This window comes from Lacerta agilis, chromosome 8, assembly GCF_009819535.1.
Source record: "Lacerta agilis isolate rLacAgi1 chromosome 8, rLacAgi1.pri, whole genome shotgun sequence".
Taxonomy (NCBI): Eukaryota; Metazoa; Chordata; class Lepidosauria; order Squamata; family Lacertidae; genus Lacerta; species Lacerta agilis.
The window spans coordinates 9,566,858-9,584,377 of record NC_046319.1 but is presented as its reverse complement, the minus strand read 5'-3'; the positions used below and the strand labels follow the sequence as shown (position 1 = coordinate 9,584,377).

The window sequence follows — 17,520 nt, the reverse complement described above, 5'->3', positions numbered from 1 at the left end:
GGTAACCTTACCTTATATAGACTTTTGAAATTGCCCACCCTGTAGCTCAAGACCACCACCCCGCTAAAAAAATATACATACATCACAGAAGCAGGCAGTCTTCAGCAGAAATACTGTCTGCCAGGATACCTGACAGTGGTCACTGATTGCTTTACCTGGGCAGCCTGGCCATTCTTTTGTGGCGGTTAACACTTTAATTCTTGAATCCAGGTCACAGGCTCACCCTATTCATACACAAATACGCCCTTAAGACAGGATTTGCAAGCAAAAGGACAATGGGGAGTCTTTCCCCATTTGCCTCCCTTACTGCAGGGGAATATTTGAGGTCACTGGAAGAGTCAAAATGGCTTCAGGATTGCCCTCCCGTACTATTTTAGACACGTGGTTCATATATTTAGATATGTGTGCATTTATGAATATTCTATATTTGAGACCTTAAAATTCTTATAACAGGGGCTTCCCTGCTTAGGGGCATCTGGTTGGCCAGTGTGAGAACAGGAGGCTGGGCTACATGGTCTCTTCTGATATCCTTAAAACCTCCTGACTCTTCTTCCATCCTTTATTTTATTTTTTTCAGGTTCTCAAGGACGTGTGAGAGCCTGGGGGGTGGAGGCTACCGCTGCACAGCCTGTGAGCCGGGCTACACCGGCCAGTACTGCGAGCAGTGAGTATCCAACTGCCTGGAGGACGGGCCGTGATGTAGCCCAGTAGCCCTTTTGGTTCTGGATCTGCCCTAACTCTCAATAACTCTTCTGTCACCCCTGTTAGGACCACTGACTAGTCTCTTTCCCAGAGGTGTGACTCTCACCTGCGTCTCCCTCTTGCTCCCTTCTCAGGTGTGCTCCAGGTTACACAGGAAACCCCAATCTCCGTGGGCAGAAGTGTGTGTCCCTCGGTGAGTATGAAGTCCTCCATCTGGCCTCTGCCTTAATGTGGTGCCAGTGTGGTGTAGTGGTTAAGAGCGGCAGACTCGTAATCTGGGGAACCGGGTTCGCGTCCCCGCTCCTCCACATGCAGCTGCTGGGTGACCTTGGGCTAGTCACACTTCTCTGAAGTCTCTCAGCCCCACTCACCTCACAGAGTGTTTGTTGTGGGGGAGGAAGGGAAAGGAGAATGTTAGCCGCTTTGAGACTCCTTCGGGTAGTGAAAAGCGGGATATCAAATCCAAACTCCTCCTCCTCCTCCTCCTCCTCCTCCTCCTCCTCCTCCTCTTCTTCTTCTTCTTCTTCTTCTTCTTCTTACACACACACACACACTGCACATGCCACATTGCCAGCAGCAAAGGGTTGCTGTGTATAGATAGAAGAGCCCGCCAGTTCAGACCAGTAGCACATCTGGCCCAGCATCCTGGTCTCATAATGGCCAACCAGAAGCCTGCAAGAAGCCCACAAGCAGGGATGCTTTAGCTGAGATTCCTGCATTGCAGGGGGTTGGACCGGATGACCCTCAGGACCCCTTCCAGCTCTCCGGTTCTATTATCCTATGATTCTATACTGCAGTTTCGAGCAGCCAAGAGTCAGAAGCATTGCTTCCTCCAACCGTGGATGGATAGCCATCATGGTTCATAGCCATTGGTAGCCTTTTTCTCCATGAATTTGCCCCATGCTCTTTTACAGCCAGCTAAGCTGGTGGTCCTCCCTGCTTCCTGTTAGGCATGTTCTGCAGTTTAATTCTGCACTGCAGGAGGAAGGACTTTCCTTTACCCTCCTCAAACCTTCCAGCACTCAGCTTCGTCAGATGTCTGCAAGTTCTTGTGTTCGGGGGGGACGGGACCTTTTCTTTCTCTATTAAAAAAAAAATCTATTTATGCTTCTCAGTTTTATACATTCCACTAATTTTACAATCATTTCAGCATTTTAAAACTTGACTTCCTTCCCCCTCTTTCTGCAGTTCCTTAAATTTATTTTGAATACCTTCTGCATATCCAAATTAACTCAATTTGCTCATTTATACATTATTATTGTAATAACCTGCAGTTTCGTAAGAGTATATATTTAAAGTATTAAATATATACTCTTACTAAACTGCAGGTTATTACAATAATCCTCCCAATGTTCTTATCTGTTTACAGTTTATCTGTAAATATTCCATAAACCATTTCCATTCTTTTATAAAAAGTTTGTTGCCTTGATTTCTTATTTTTCCGGTAAGTTTTGCCATTTCTGCATATTCCATAAGTTTTTGTATCCATCCTTCCTTTGCTGGGACTTCTTCTTTCCATTTTTGGATGAGTAACATTCTTGCCACTCTGGTAGTATACATGAATAAGTTTCTATAAACTTTAGGTAGTTCTGTCCATATAATTCCCAATAGAAAAGCTTCTGGATTTTTAAAGAAAGGTTATTTTAAACATCCTTTTCATTTCATTACCGTATTTTCCAGCATATAAGACAACTGGGCGTATAAGACGACCCCCAACTTTTCCAGTTAAAATATAGAGTTTGAGATATACTTGGCCGCAGATTCTCCACCCAGTGTATAAGACGACCCCTGACTTTTGAGAAGATTTTCCTGTATTAAAAAGTAGTCTTATACGCCAGAATACACAGTATATATCAGGGGTGGCCAACTCCCAAGAGGATCTACTCACAGAGTTAAAAACTGGCAGTGATCTACCCCCTGTTTTGGGGGGTTCAGGTCAAAGTTGTTGGGGAATTTTCTGGGAGGAGGAAAGCCCAGTTTTTAAGGGGTTCAGGGCAAAAATGTTGAGCTTTTCTTAGGGGAGACAAACTTGTTGAGCTTCTTTGGGGGAGCCAGTGATCTACCAGTGATCTACCACAGACATCCAGTGATCTACCAGTAGATCACGATCTACCTGTTGGACGTGCCTGGTATATATCATTTCCCAGTAAGCTTTAACCTTACTACAAGACCACCACATATGAGCGAAAGAACCTTCTTTCTCTCTACGTTTCTGTCCCTATAATTCCCAAAAGAATTAGAGTTACAGTTTTTCTTTTGGGAAAAACTTTTATTTCTCCACTTCCTCCTGGGCATGCATCTTTGCATACCGTTCTATCCCAAAACCTTTCTTCCTAGAGGGGTCGCCCCATCCCCTCCCATCATTTCGGCTGCCCTAATCTGAGCCTTTCTCAACTCCGCAGGTACTCCAGACCAGCCAGGCCTCATCGTGCAAGTCCACCCTCCGCGGACCACCGTCTCGCAAGGCAGCGATGTGACCCTGCGTTGCCACGTCAGCGGGGCGCCGCCGCACTATTTCTACTGGTCCCGGGAAGACGGGCGCCCTGTGCCCAGCACCACCCAGCGCAGGCAGCAAGGTGGGTTACTGTCAGGGACTGGGCAGAGGAGGAATGGTGGAGACAGCCTCCCCAACTTGACTCTTCCAGGAAGACAGTTTAGATTTACAACGGGGGTTTGAGGGAGGTCGCAGCTCAGAGGCAGATGAGGGGGAAAGTTGGGAAATAATGTGAGAGGAGGAGGTGGAAGAGGAAGCACCAGGGGGGCGACAGATGATGGACACAGTGTCTTTAGACCTCCCCTCCCAGAACCCGGCAAGCCTTGAAAGTAGGGGAGCAAAGAGCTCAAAGACAGAGGGACCGTAGCAGCACCCATAGAAGTGACGAATGAGGAAGTGGGAGAGATTGGGGGGGGGTGGAGATTCACTTGGGATAAAGCCATTATCCAAGAGGCTGGGTTCTATAGCCTCTCTCTGTAGATACGGAATAAATAGTGGACGGCAAGAAACATTCCCTTGTGTTTGCACGTTCCTGGGCAACCAGCCGGGAGTCGCTGGCAGCAGCTTGACAGTTATCATCAGGGTTTCGGGGGGGGGGGCGGAAGCTGTCTCTCCTTTCCTGGCTTAGTAAATGAATAAATGCTGAGCTGCTCGGTCTGGCTTAAAGGAAGACGGCTACCTTCATTTATATGCTGACTCGGTGGAAAAGCATGTGTTCCCTCACACACCATAACACTTACGCACAGACCCCCTCCCAAAGACAGCCTTCTGTACAATACGTGCAATTTTTCTGGCAAAGGGTGATTAAGGAGATAACAGAAATCAGTGGGTTAAAGCCGACCGAAAGTCCAGAGGTGGGATTATTATCCATTTACGATGGGGTGGAAGGTTCGCAGGCTAGGAAGGACTTGCTCACAAATTTATTGACAGCTGCACGCATTATGTTAGCTAGGAAGTGGAAGGGGCAAGCAGAATATAAAATGGAAGAACGGTATAAAGAGGTGTGTGGGATATAGCTATGAACGATAAATTGACATGTGCCATTAAGGTAAGACGGGGAATATGCAGGAGAAATGACTTTGAGGAGATATGGAGGGTGTTTGTAGAATTTGTACTGTTAAAACGGAAAGGGATCAAACCGTCACAAGAGGTGTTGAAATTTTGGGAGGTTGGATAGTTACAATGTAATCGTCTTGGTGGTGGGGTGCACATTTTTATTCAATAATAATAATAATAATAATAATAATAATAATTATTCTACCACGCCCATCTGACTGGGTTTCCCTAGCCACTCTGGGCACTCACAGCAGAATATTAAAATTATGATAAGACATCAAACATTTAAAAAATAGCCTTCAGATATGATTATTACTTTGTCAAAATATAATAATAATAATAATAATAATAATAATAATAATAATAATGATGATGTGAAAAAGAAGGACCTGCAGTGGGGTTGGACTAGATGACCCCAGGGATACCTCTCCATCTTCCTTGATTTCCTCCCCAGGGCTGGAGCTCCACTTCCCCAACATCCAGCCCTCCGAAGCTGGCGTCTACATCTGCACATGCCGGAACCTGCAGTTCAGCAATGCCAGCCGTGCCGAGGTGGTCGTCACAGGTGAGACGCACCTTCTTGCTAGGAGTGAACTTGCTTTGCCGGGAGGTGCAGGGCTCGAGATTGGGGCAGGGAGGTGCAGGGCTCGAGATTGGGCTCTACATTGGGGCAGGGAGGGTTGATGCCAATGGATGGGAGCTGCAGGAGTCCACAGTGGTATCTCCGCTCCTTCAGTCTTGCTTGTGGCTTTCTCACTGGGGCATCTGGTTGGCCACTGTGAGAACAGGATGCTGGACTATAAGGGCCACTGGCCTCATCCAGCAGGCTCTTCTTAGCTTCTCCCTCCACTGTCGGAGGCAGGATACCTCTGAATTCCTGTAATGTGGGGAGACTTTGGCTGTTGCCCTAAGGGTCCTGCTTACAGGCTTCCCTAGTGAGTGTCTGGTTGGCTACTGTGAGAACAGGAGGCTGGACAAGGTGGGCCACTGGCCTGATCCAGAATGGCTCGTATTATGGGATTTTGTACCCAAGTCACAAACATGGCTCTCTTCTGTAGAGCCAGCCTGAGGGTGGGCATTGGTTGTTGTTGCTATTTGCATTATTTCCATTGGAAGGGGAGCAGGTGGCGCTGTGGTCTAAACCCCTGAGCCTCTTGGGCTTGCCAACTGGAAGGTTGGTGGTTCGAATCCCCACGACGGGGTGAGCTCCCGTTGCTCTGTCCTAGCTCCTGCCAACCTAGCAGTTCAAAAGCACACTGGTGCAAGTAGATAAATAGGTTCCGCTGCGGAGGGAAGGTAAACGGCATTTCCATGTGCTCTGGCTTCCGTCACGGTGTCCTGTTCCGCCACAAGTGGTTTAGTCCTGCTGGCCACATGACCCAGAAAGCTGTCTGCGGACAAATGCTGGTTCCCTCTGCCTGAAAGCAGGATGAGCGCGGCGACCCCATAGTCACCTTTGACTGGACTTCACCATCCAGGGGGTCATTTAACTTTTTACCTTTTTTATCCATTGGTCACTTTGTACCAAAAAAAGTCTTGGAATCACACAAGACAAAACAAGCAAAAGCAATTGAAAACTTTGTTGTTGTTTAGTCGCTTAGTCGTGTCCGACTCTTCGTGACCCCATGGACCAGAGCACGCCAGGCACGCCTATCTTTCACTGCCTCCCGCAGTTTGGCCAAACTCATGCTAGTCGCTTCGAGAACACTGTCCAACAATCTTGTCCTCTGTCGTTCCCTTCTCCTTGTGCCCTCCGTCTTTCCCAACATCAGGGTCTTTTCCAGGGAGTCTTCTCTTCTCATGAGGTGGCCAAAGTACTGGAGCCTCAGCTTCAGGATCTGCCCTTCCAGTGAGCACTCAGGGCTGATTCCTTTCAGAATGGATGGGTTTGATTTTCTGGCAGTCCATGGGACTCTCAATTGAAAACTAGGGACAGTTAATCTCAAGGACATGGGTTCGAGCCCGATATTGGACAAAAGATTCCTGCATTGCAAGGGGTGGACTAAATGACTCTTGTGGTCCCTTCCAATGCTACAGTCCTATGATTCTGTACAATTCAAGATGGCTTAGATGCTCATTTAATAATAATAATAATAATAATAATAATAATAATAATAATAATAATAATAATAATAATAATTTTATTTATACCCCGCCCTTCCCAGCCAGAAAACCGGGCTCAGGGCGGCTAACATCAATTAAAATCACAGCAAGAAACATAAAAACGATCAATTTAAAATAACAGATTAAAATACAAATTTAAAAATTCAATTAAAACTGCAGGTCTCAATTTCAAAATATCCCACCGATAAAAGAATGAAGCATAAATATTAAACAGAAACCAACCCAAAGGCCAGGTGGAACAGCTCCGTCTTGCAGGCCCTGCGGAAAGATGCCAAATCCCGCAGGGCCCTGGTCTCTTGTGATAGGCTGTTCCACCAAGTCGGGGCCAATACTGAGAAGGCCCTGGCCCTAGTTGAGGCCAACCTAACGTCTTTGTTGCTCGGGACCTCCAAAAGATTATTATTTGAGGACCTTGAGGTCCTACATGGGACATACCAGGAGAGGCGGTCCCTTTAGCATAACTCCTCCCTTCCCACCCCACTGAATGGACCACGTCTGAGGCTCCCTTTGCTGCCAAAGGCTGGAGGAAATAGGCAATTGTCAACGATGGCGCATGGTTCATTTCCTGGGGGAGAGGATTCCACGAACGGGGCTGGGGAGAGGAAGTAGGACAGCATCCAAGGAAGGGCATGGATCTTGGCAAGGAGAAGGCCACGAGGGAGCCTTTGGCACATCTCTCTCTGCTTCCGCAGAAGGCCCCAGCAAGCCCATCACAGTGACCGTGGAGGAGCAGAAGGTGCAGAGCGTGAAGCCGGGGGGAGACGTCACCTTTGTCTGCACAGCCAAGAGCAAGGTGAGCCCCTTCGGCCTTTTATGTGCTCATTTGCTTGCTTGCGTTCATGTCCATCCCAGTGTGGTGTAGTGGTTAAGAGCGGTAGACTTGTAATCTGGGGAACCGGGTTCGTGTCTCCACTCTTCCACATGCAGCTGCTGGGTGACCTTGGGCTAGTCACACTTCCTTGAAGTCTCTCAGCCCCACTCACCTCACAGAGTGTTTGTTGTGGGGGGGGGGGGAGGAAGGGAAAAGGAGAATGTTAGCCGCTTTGAGACTCCTTCTGGTAGTGATAAAGCGGGATATCAAATCCAAACTCTTTTTCTTCTCTGTGAAGAAGCACTTCTTTTGCTTCCATGAGCTCCAGGGGACATACATAGTTCTCACCCTTCCTTATTTAATCCCGCAATAACCCTGCAGTGTAGGATAGCCTGAGAGGCCGCGACAGGCCCTCAGTGAGCTTTGAGGCCAAATGGGAGGATTTGAACTCCAGGTCCTAGTTCAGGGGAGGGGGTGGGTGTCAAGAGCCCCCACCCCCCTGTGTAAAAGTTAAGGGTTGCATTCAACCACATAATCCTCATTCTGCACTTGTAAGAAATTGGCTTTTTAATGTGGCAGCACCTGTACTTTGCAATTCCCTGCTGTGCCCTTTTTGGCACCTGCTAAAAGCATTTGTGTTTGGGCAAACCTCTCCAGACACGTCACACTTTATGTGTGTTTTAGTTCTTATTAGCTACCATTGATTTGGCACTGTGGTCTAAACCACTGAGCCTCGGGCTTGTTGATCGGAAGGTCGGCTGTTCGAATCCCCACGACAGGGTGAGCTCCCGTTGCTCGGTCCCAGCTCCTGCCAACCTAGCAGTTCGAAAGCACATCAAAGTGCAAGTAGATAAATAGGTACTGCTCCGGCGGGAAGGTAAACGGCGTTTCCGTGCGCTCTGGTTTCTGTCACGGTGTCCCGTTGCACCAGAAGCAGTTTAGTCCTGCTGGCCACATGACCTGGAAAGCGAGATGAGCACCGCAACCCCATAGTCGCCTTTGACTGGGCTTAATCATCCAGGGGTCCTTTACCTTTTTAAAAAAATATATTACCTGTTTATGTTTCCAACGGAGAGTTCTTATATTTCCTTCCATATTTTTCTTAAACCACTTGTAGAGGTTTTCTTATAATCAAGCGACATACAAATTTCATTCAATTGAAAAAAACCGCACACATTGAAAGAAATGTCCGTATACATGTTGCATGTTGAAAAACAAATTCTTGTATAAAAGTGCACATAAAAAACAAATGTGCATTGTTACTATTTTTATCATCATCATTACTATTATTCAAATTATCATCATTTAATTTATTACTCACAACTCTGGTGTCAAAAGCCGGGGGGAAGGAGGCTGATAGAGAGGTAACCCTACCTGTTGAAAAGCTGCCTGTCTTTGGAGTCCCAACTCTTTTCTCCCCTGGCTGCTCCCCCAGTCTCCTGCCTACACCCTGGTATGGACACGCCAGAACAATGGGAAGCTGCCCAGCCGGGCCATGGACTTCAACGGGATCCTCACCATACGCAACGTCCAACCAGAGGATGCCGGGATCTACGTCTGCACAGGGTCCAACATGTTTGACATGGACGAAGGAGTCGCCACCCTCTACGTGCAAGGTAGGCACGGGGGAAGGGGGCTGCATGCTCAGGCTGCTCCGAGGCTGCAGGCACATCCGGATCGTGGCCTAACACCAACACCCAACACTTGCCCACCTGGCCACAGGCTGCTCTCGTAGCCCTGGGCACACGGCATCTGAGCACGCTCATCTCTGCCAAACTGTCACGAAAGATGGCTCCCACCTGTTGCTTCTTGGGGATAATGGGAGTCGCGGTTTTGGGCGCCAGGATCAGAGACGTCCGTTCACCCCCTTTCTCCTGCTCGAAAGCCAGGAGGTCCTCTGCCAGTCAGTGCAGATGCTACTGAGCTGGAGGGGCTCCGTAGAAGACCGCTCCCTGCGGTCCCGTGTCCGAAGGGAAGGGATTACAGCTCAGTTCTAGAGCAGCTGCTTGGCATGCAGAAGGTCCCACGTTCATTCCTGGGCTGCGTCTCCAGGTAGGGCTGGGGGAAAGGATCCCCATCTGAGAAACTTGGAGAGCTGCTGCCAACCAGTGTAGACAATACTGAGCTAGGTGGACCTGAACTTAGCTCCTGTTTCCAACTTTCTCAGTACCATGAAGACTAGAGGCTTTCTTTATTTTTAGTCTTGCACGCAGAAGGGTCCCTTGTCCAGCCCCCAACATACTGTATTGGCCTGAATATAAGCCGCACCCACAAATGAGCCACACCTTTAAAATTCAAGGGGGGGGGGGAGAAAAATGAAAATACCCGAATATAAGCCTCTCCCTTAAAATTCCGCAGGCATTCACACCAATAGATGGCAAATGTAGAAGAAAATCCTGCAGCATTACCGTAAAAGCCAATTTTTGTAAGGTCACGAATTAAAGCCGCAGTTTAACTTTTCACGGTCGGAATTTTTTTTGGGGGGGGGGAGTGCAGCTTATATTCAGGGCAATACGGTACATCTCCAAGGATGATCAATTTCCTTAGCAGTGGGCTGATCCACTGGGCAAGGATCTCCGGCTCTGGAAAACAGTCCCTTGGGTGCCCGGGGGTCCTTGCCATTGGCCAGGCCTTCATCCTCCCCCCCCCCCGGGGCCTGGTTTTTACGTCCCTCTCCCTCGTCTGCAGCTCCGTCTAAGACCCAGATGTTCTACGGACCTGTAGAAGTGGTGGAAGGCCACAGGCCCTGTAAGTCGCTTTTGGCCCCCACTTGCATGCCCCATTGACCATCGTTGCAAGGTTTTGGTTTCATACCCTCGCACTGGAGTCCTATCCACCTCTTTCTCCTCCTCTTCTGCATGGGTTTTGCTGGCATGAGGACGGGTTGCTGGCATTTCTGTTTTCTACACCCACCCACCATCCTGCTCCACAACCATCAGTGGGGCATGCGCCCTCACGCATGTCTAGGGTGACATCCATTTGCTCGTGCTTGGCTCGGTTCCTTTCCTGATTCTGCGGGGTCTTGAGGGCACAGCACATGAGCCTTTCTCCATCCCTGTTCTGGAATTGCCACCGGCAAGGACCCCCCCCACCCCGGCTTCCCAGAGACGCCTTAAACTTTCCTCTCCCCAATGCAGCCGGGCCCGCGGTCCACCCCATGGCCACCATTGAGCCCTCGCAGCTGAGCGTCCAGCCAGGACAAGCGGCCGAGTTCCGCTGCATCGCTACAGGGAGCCCAGAGCCCACGGTGGAGTGGATTGGTAAGCTTCCTGCTAGGTGGCACCGTGACCCCCGTCTCCGAAAGATCTCCTTCTGTCGGGCACCCCCAGGAATTTTTCAGGGGACTTGTAAAAGGGTAAAAGAGTATTGGGAAGTGATCCATAACAAATTGGGGGGGGGGAACCCAAAACTCCTCTCTCTCCTCTGAGAGCCAGCATGGTGTAGTGGTTAAGAATGGTGGACTCGTAATCTGGTGAACCGGCTTCGATTCCCCGCTCCTCCACATGCAGCTGCTGGGTGACCTTGGGCTAGTCACACTTCTCTGAAAGTCTCTCAGCCTCACTCACCTCGCAGAGTGTTTGTTGTGGGGGAGAAAGGGAAAAGGAGATTGTTAGCCACTTGCAGGCATGGTCAAACTTGACCCTCCAGCTGTTTAGGGACTACAGTTCCCATCATCCCTGACCGCTGGTGCTGTTAGCTAGGGATGATGGGAGTTGTAGTCCTAAAACATCTGGAGGGCCAAGTTTGGCCATGCCTGCCTTAAGGGGAGTGAAAGGTGGGATATCAAGTCCATACTCCTCCTTCTCCTCCTCCTCTTCTTCTTCTTCTCTCTATCAGGTGGACAAGGGGGCGTCATCTCCTCCAAAGCCGTCATCCATGGTGGGATCCTGCGCTTCCCGGCAGCGGAGCCTTCCGACGAAGCCCAGTATTTGTGCCGCGTGCGGAATAGCGCCGGGCAGCATATGGCCCGTGCCTTCTTACAAGTACACAGTATGTTGTGCCCGGGCGAGAAGTGGGTGGCGTGCCATCCATTTGACCCGTCTCTAGGGGTGCCAAATGTGCCCCTGCAGGAGGACAGAGGCCGCCTGCTCCTGGGTCAGGCCAAAGGCAGCCCAACCGGTTCAGCCCCTGTTAACGATATCTTCCTCCATGTGTCTAATCTTCTTTTAAAGTCATCCAAGTTGGTGGCGAGTCTGGAGCCAGCGCTGCTGATAATATTACCTAGTGGTGGGCAGAAAAAGGAAACCCCTTTTCTCTTGCCACTCTGGCTTCATTATCAGAGAGGGCAGCCATCAGGGTGGATAAAAATAAATGATTTTTAAAAATAATAATTTTTTAAAAATCAGATTTTTAAAAAATTTAAATCAGATTTTTAAAATAAAATGCTTTTGGAGGAAAAATCTTTCTAAAGATAGTTTTCCAATTAAGTTACATTATTCATCAGGAAGTAAGGATTTGTTTAAAGTTTTTCATGTGTGCTAAAACTCAGTCGATAAGTTGTTTTTAAAAAAAAATTGTTTAACAAGCTTGGATGCATCTGCTATAATGTTATTGTTTTAGTTAAATAAATTAAACAATTTGTTTAACAATTGTTATTAAGGAAATGATTATTTTTCTCCTTCTGATAAAGTACAGCAGAAAATTTGTCCAAATATAAACAGTTAACTTACTGAACCTCACAATAATTTCATCATTATCAGTTTATGTATTTCTAATAGAAGTGCTTCCCCCCCCCCTTAAAAATGTTTAGGGGGTTATCTCATTTTGACTCAAGAAAATCACCATTTTATAATTCAGATCGGGGGGAAATAAATACAGTAAATGGACAAAAGTACAAAGATTCACAAAATGTTTAGGGGTATGCGTACTCCTGTGTACCCCCAGAAAAAGCACTGTCTAATAGTATAACCAAATCAGTAATTTTTGATATAAACTGTAAAAACTACTCTGAAAATTTATTATTCCAAAAACGAAACCTTCATCTGGTTGTCAATATTAAGATGATACCAGCAAGAATGAGTCTTTCTGGGGTTTGTTTTTTTTAAATATTAAATCAGGCATAGGCAAACTCGGCCCTCCAGATGTTTTGGGACTACAACTCCCATCATCCCTGACCACTGGTCCTTTTAGCTAGGGGTGATGGGAGTTGTAGTCCCAAAACATCTAGAGGGCCAAGTTTGCCTATGCTTGATTTAAATCAAGTCTTACTGACTAGTGATTTAAATCGATTTGATTTGATTTAAATCAAATCCACCCTGGCAGCCATCTCTTGTCGAGTATCTTGGGGGGTCCGCTCCCTTCAAGAGGGGCTGGGAGGGGGCAATTGGAGGGGAAGAGGTGGGCTCACCTGCCGCTCTGCTCTTCCTCAGGTGCCAGCATCCCACAAGTGCAGGTGAGCCCGGAACGGACAGAGGTCCACGAAGGGAGCACTGTGAGGCTCTACTGCCGGGCAGGAGGCTCCCCTGCGGCCACCATCACCTGGGAAAAAGAAGGGGGCCGCTTGCCCCCACAGGTGAGTCTTGGAAGGATAGGGGGCGATGGGCTTCTCTGCTTCAGAGAGGCCTCCCCACCACTGAAAATTACAGTGTTGAAGAGGATTCAAGGAGGAGAGGGAAAAGGGGCCCAGGATGGGAGAGGCGGGTGGTGTTAGCTGGAAGCCGTCCCCTCTGCTCCCCCCAAAAAGCCCCAACAAAGCTTCTTCTTAGGTTTGTCTGTCCTTACTCACCATGAAGCAAAGGCACTCTGCACGTGCCTAAGGCTACTCTTGTTCCTCACTACTCCTTCGCATACAAGCCGGCTCTACACATTTGCAAGTGATTACGCTCGCCTAGTTGCATGTTTCGGTGAGCGTATACGCAGGAACCCGGGCGGGGCATGCTTTTGAGAAGTTACAGTAGGGGGGTTCGCACGTTACATTGAAAAAGTGTACCATCTGAGTGCCTGCTGTTATAAGAAAAAACAGCTCCTTTTCCCTTATGGGGTACCCAAGAGCCCGTATAGAGTCCTTAAGTGGGTTCCCTATTGGTAGGAGAAAATAACAGAGGCAATCAAGAGAATATTGACAAGCTAAGTGGCTAGTAAGCCTGATCTTTATTCAACTGTTGCAACAGGGTCCCCACTCACCACATGCAGGAGGGAGGAGGAACCCAGAACAATGGTGTGCAAGCCCTTATACAGTGGTACCCTGGGTTACGTACTTAATTTGTTCCGGGTTACAGTACATAACCCAAAAAGGATGTAACCCGAACAATTCGTTCTGCGCATGCGCAGAACGAAAAAAACCCCCACGAAAAACGCTCTGCGCGTGCACAAATCGCGTGTGCGTTGGGTTGCGCTTCCGGGTTAGCGGAGTTCGTAACCTGAAAAGTACGGAACCCGAAGAGTACGTAACCTGAGGTACCACTGTCTAGAGTTTTGAAGTTGCCCACTCTGTAGCCAGAGACCACCCCCCCCCGAAACATCATACATACATCATAGGAGGAGGTCTACAGCAGAGAAGGCAGTCTATGGCAGAAATCCTGTTTCCCAGGATACCTGATAATGGTCACTGATTGCTTTACCTGAGCAGTCTGACCATTCTTTTGTGATGGTTAATAGTTTAGTTCCTGAATCCAGGTCACAGGCTCACCCTTTCCATACACAAATACACCCTTAAGACAGGATTTGTAAGCAAAAGACAATGGGAAGGCTTTTCCCATTTTCCCTCCCTTAATGCAAAGGAATATTTGAAGTCACTGGGAGAGTCAAAATGGCTTCAGGATTGCTCTCCTGTACTATTTCAGACATGTGGTTTATATACTCATGTATGCATTTGCCTTGTACTTTTATGACCATTCAGTTTATATTTGAGTCCTTAGAATTCTTATAACACTGTGTTCACAAATACTTGAGCTGTACAGCCTGCTCAGTATCCCATCCTTCATTGACTCCGTCACTGTTCGACTTTTGTCTCCTGGAATTTGCGGGGGCATTTTCCTGGCAGGGACCCAGGCCTGGGCCATGAGATCCTTCCTCCCCTCCCCCCCTTCGCTCTCTTCCTCTTCCTTCTGTCACATCTGGGCTGCCCTCTCCTGCTCCCTTCCTCTCTTTCTTTCTTCCCCATCCCCCGGATAGGCTCTCTCCGTCTTTGACTTCTTCCACTTCCAAGGTGACAGCCTGGAGGTTCTCCAGCGGCGGATCCAGGAGCTCCAACAGGTAGCCCACTCACCTACCCTCTGCACAAGCCTCTGCATGGCCTGTTTCACTTCCCCCTCCATTTCCTAGCTGTCTGTCTGTCTCTTTGTTGCTTCTAACTAAACATACTCTGAGTAGACCCTTTGGAACCAGTAGACCTAAGTTGGTTATGTCCTTTAACTGCAGTGGTTCTATTCTGAGTAGGGCTAGCACTGGACACAACCCCCTGTCTCTCCATTTTACACTTCCTGTCCTTCTGGTTCTGGCAGATTTGTCAGTTTCAAATTTGTCATTTTCCCAGTTTTTAAGTTCAGTTCTCTACATCAGTTTGTAATTTATTTTTTAAAGTCCACGTTAAAATCCATCAGTATTTTAGTGCAGATTTCTCCCAATACAGTCGTACGTTAGAAGTCGAACAGTATACGTTCTGGAAGTCCGTTCGACTTCCAAAACATTTGAAAACCAAAGCTCGGCTTCCGATTGGCTGTAGGAAGCTCCTGCAGCCAATCGGAAGCCGTGGAAGCCCTATCAGACATTCGGGAGCCAAAACGTTCAAGAACTAACCTGTTCGAAAACCATGGTACAACTGTACACACTTTTTAAAAAAAGCAGTTTGGTCTAAATTGCACATTTTTGCAAAGCAATAATTTCCCTAATGCAGTGCATTTTTGTGCATTGTTTTCAATCATGCATGCAGTCATAGCCTCATTTTAGGCTAGCATGCGTGTTTTTATACTTAACTGCTTAGCGGGACAGCTGCACTGCGAAATTCGGAGGAGTGCGAACTTTGATGGGTGGTTGCACATTGGGCTGTGTCCATTTAGGTTCTCCTTAGAGCAGACCCTTTGAAATTGACGAACCTGAGTTAGTCCTCTATCCATTGACTTCACTGGGTCTGCTCAGAGTGGCACCAGCACTGGGTACAACCCAACATTTAGGAATGTGCCAATTAAGTTCACCTTTTAAATGTGAACGGGATTGAATTCTGATCCACATTTATTCTCCGGTGGGGAGGAAAGAGGTCCATTCTCATCCTGACATCTGCCCCAGGCCCATAGCTGTCAACTTTTCCCTTTTCTTGCGAGGAATCCTATTCGGAATAAGGGAATTTCCCTTTAAAAAAAGGGAAAAGTTGACAACTATGCCCAGGCCTCTCTCACCCATCTACCCCTCCTGAACATGCCTCAGAAACCACAAGCTTATGTGGAGTGCCTGCGTTCTCCACCAGTTGCAGCTTCAAGAGGGAAATGGGGCTCAACGTCCCTCCCCCTCCACCATGACTGGGGGTAGGTAACCTGGTCTTCTCCACATACCCCCTGTCCCCAACTCTGCCCTCATCACAGTCAATCAGGACTCCGAGGTGGATGTTTCCCTTCCAACATTAATCCATTTGTTTGCTTGCTTGCTTATTTGGATAGAGAGGTTTGTATCCGCCGGCTTTCTCTCTCTCCAAAACGGAGCTGCCCAAAGCAGCTAAGATGTTTGCTAAGCTTTGGACTCCCGACTCAGCCCCCATCAGCCCCAGTGTCATACAGCTGAGCTGGATGGGGCCAGTGTAAAAAGTGTCTGGGGGGCAGCATGCTGGGGCCGAATGAGCAAACACCACAACCGGCCGATAGCGTCACTTCAAGGAAAAGCAAACGGAATCATTCACATGCCTTTGTGGAGACGGCCCTTTGTTCAGTCACCATCAAATGCTTGCTATCGTTTACATGGCTTCATTTTGGCCCTTTTTTGCACATCAGAGGCCTGCCTAGCACCCAGCATGGCCTGTGGGGCATTGGAGCTCAGCCGCAGCTCCAGAAACACTCCAGTGACTCTCCTCTTCCTCCTTGCCCACAGTCCCATGCAGAGAGGACAGACATTGCCACCTTGGTCATCCCCTCTATCACGGTGGCTGACGGCGGGGTGTACCACTGTGTGGGGAGCAGCGCAGCAGGAGTCGGCCGGGCAAGAATTGAGGTGATGGTCATCCGAGGTAAGTAGAGGGTTTTCTTCAGACTGGGCCTTGGTGGCCATCAGCCCCATGCAGAGACTCTACCATCGCGGTACTGGCATGGTTTTTTGAAAGGACGCATTCACACCATACATACAAAGCGCTTTATACAGTCATCATGGCTTCCCCCAAAGAATTCTGGGAGCTGTAGTTTGGTAAGGGTGCTGAGAGGTCTTAGAACAGGGGTAGGCAACCTAGGCCCATGGGCCGGATGCGGCCCAATTGCCTTCTCAATCTGGCCCGCGATCAGTCCAGGAATCAGCATGTTTTTACATGAGTAGAATGTGTCCTTTTATTTTAAATACATCTCTGGGTTATTGGTGGGGCCTGCCAGGTGTTTTTACATGAGTAGAACATGTGCTTTTATTTAAAATGCATCTCTGGGTTATTGGTGGGATATAGGAATTCGTTCCTATTTTTTTAAAAATATAGTCCGGCCCACCACATGGTCTGAGGGACGGTGGACCGGCCCACGGCTGAAAAAGTTTGCTGACCCCTGTCTTAGAAGGTACCCCCTCACTGAGCTACAGTTCCCCGAGTTCCCTTGGAAGAGGGATCAATTGTTAAAACCACTCCAGCAATTTTAGCTGTTGCGACTTTCCTGGCAGGATTCATTGCAGATTAGGAGCTCCTGTCGACATTCCATTGGCAGAGATAACCATGTACAGCGGTACCTTGGTTCTCAAACTTTATCTGTTCCGGAATGCGCGTTTTCCCATAGAAAGTAATGCAAAACGGATTAATCCATTCCAGACTTTTAAAAGCAACCCCTAAAACTGCCATTTAACATGAATTTTACTATCTAACGAGACCATTGATCCATAAAATGAACGCAATAATCAATGTACTGTACAGTCATAACTCACGTTACATCCGCTTCAGGTTGTGTGTTTTCGTCTTGCGTCCCGCGGCAACCCGGAAGTACCGAAACGGGTTACTTCTGGGTTTCGCCACTCGCGCATGCGCAGAAGCACTAAAATGCACTTCATGCATGCGCAGAAGCTCTAAATCGCGCCCCACTGAGGTCCAGCGCCGAGGGCCTTCTGGCGGTTCCCTCGCTGCGAGAAGCCAAGTTACAGGGAACCAGGCAGAGGGCCTTCTCGGTAGTGGCGCCCGCCCTGTGGAACGCCCTCCCACCAGATGTCAAAGAGAAAACCAACTACC

General features: G+C 48.3%; 1 protein-coding gene across 1 annotated transcript in view; it reads left to right on the top strand.

Annotated features, from left to right (window-relative positions):
- Window positions 1-17,520, top strand: part of HSPG2 (heparan sulfate proteoglycan 2) — a 216,363-nt gene that overhangs the window by 137,582 nt on the left and 61,261 nt on the right. The window contains exons 41-50 of the mRNA XM_033159394.1: window positions 578-664; window positions 837-895; window positions 3,105-3,278; window positions 4,707-4,817; window positions 7,069-7,169; window positions 8,623-8,803; window positions 10,325-10,447; window positions 11,025-11,177; window positions 12,557-12,699; window positions 16,203-16,338. Of these exons, the coding sequence (XP_033015285.1) occupies window positions 578-664; window positions 837-895; window positions 3,105-3,278; window positions 4,707-4,817; window positions 7,069-7,169; window positions 8,623-8,803; window positions 10,325-10,447; window positions 11,025-11,177; window positions 12,557-12,699; window positions 16,203-16,338 (1,268 nt within the window). The remainder of the gene's footprint in view (window positions 1-577; window positions 665-836; window positions 896-3,104; window positions 3,279-4,706; window positions 4,818-7,068; window positions 7,170-8,622; window positions 8,804-10,324; window positions 10,448-11,024; window positions 11,178-12,556; window positions 12,700-16,202; window positions 16,339-17,520) is intronic.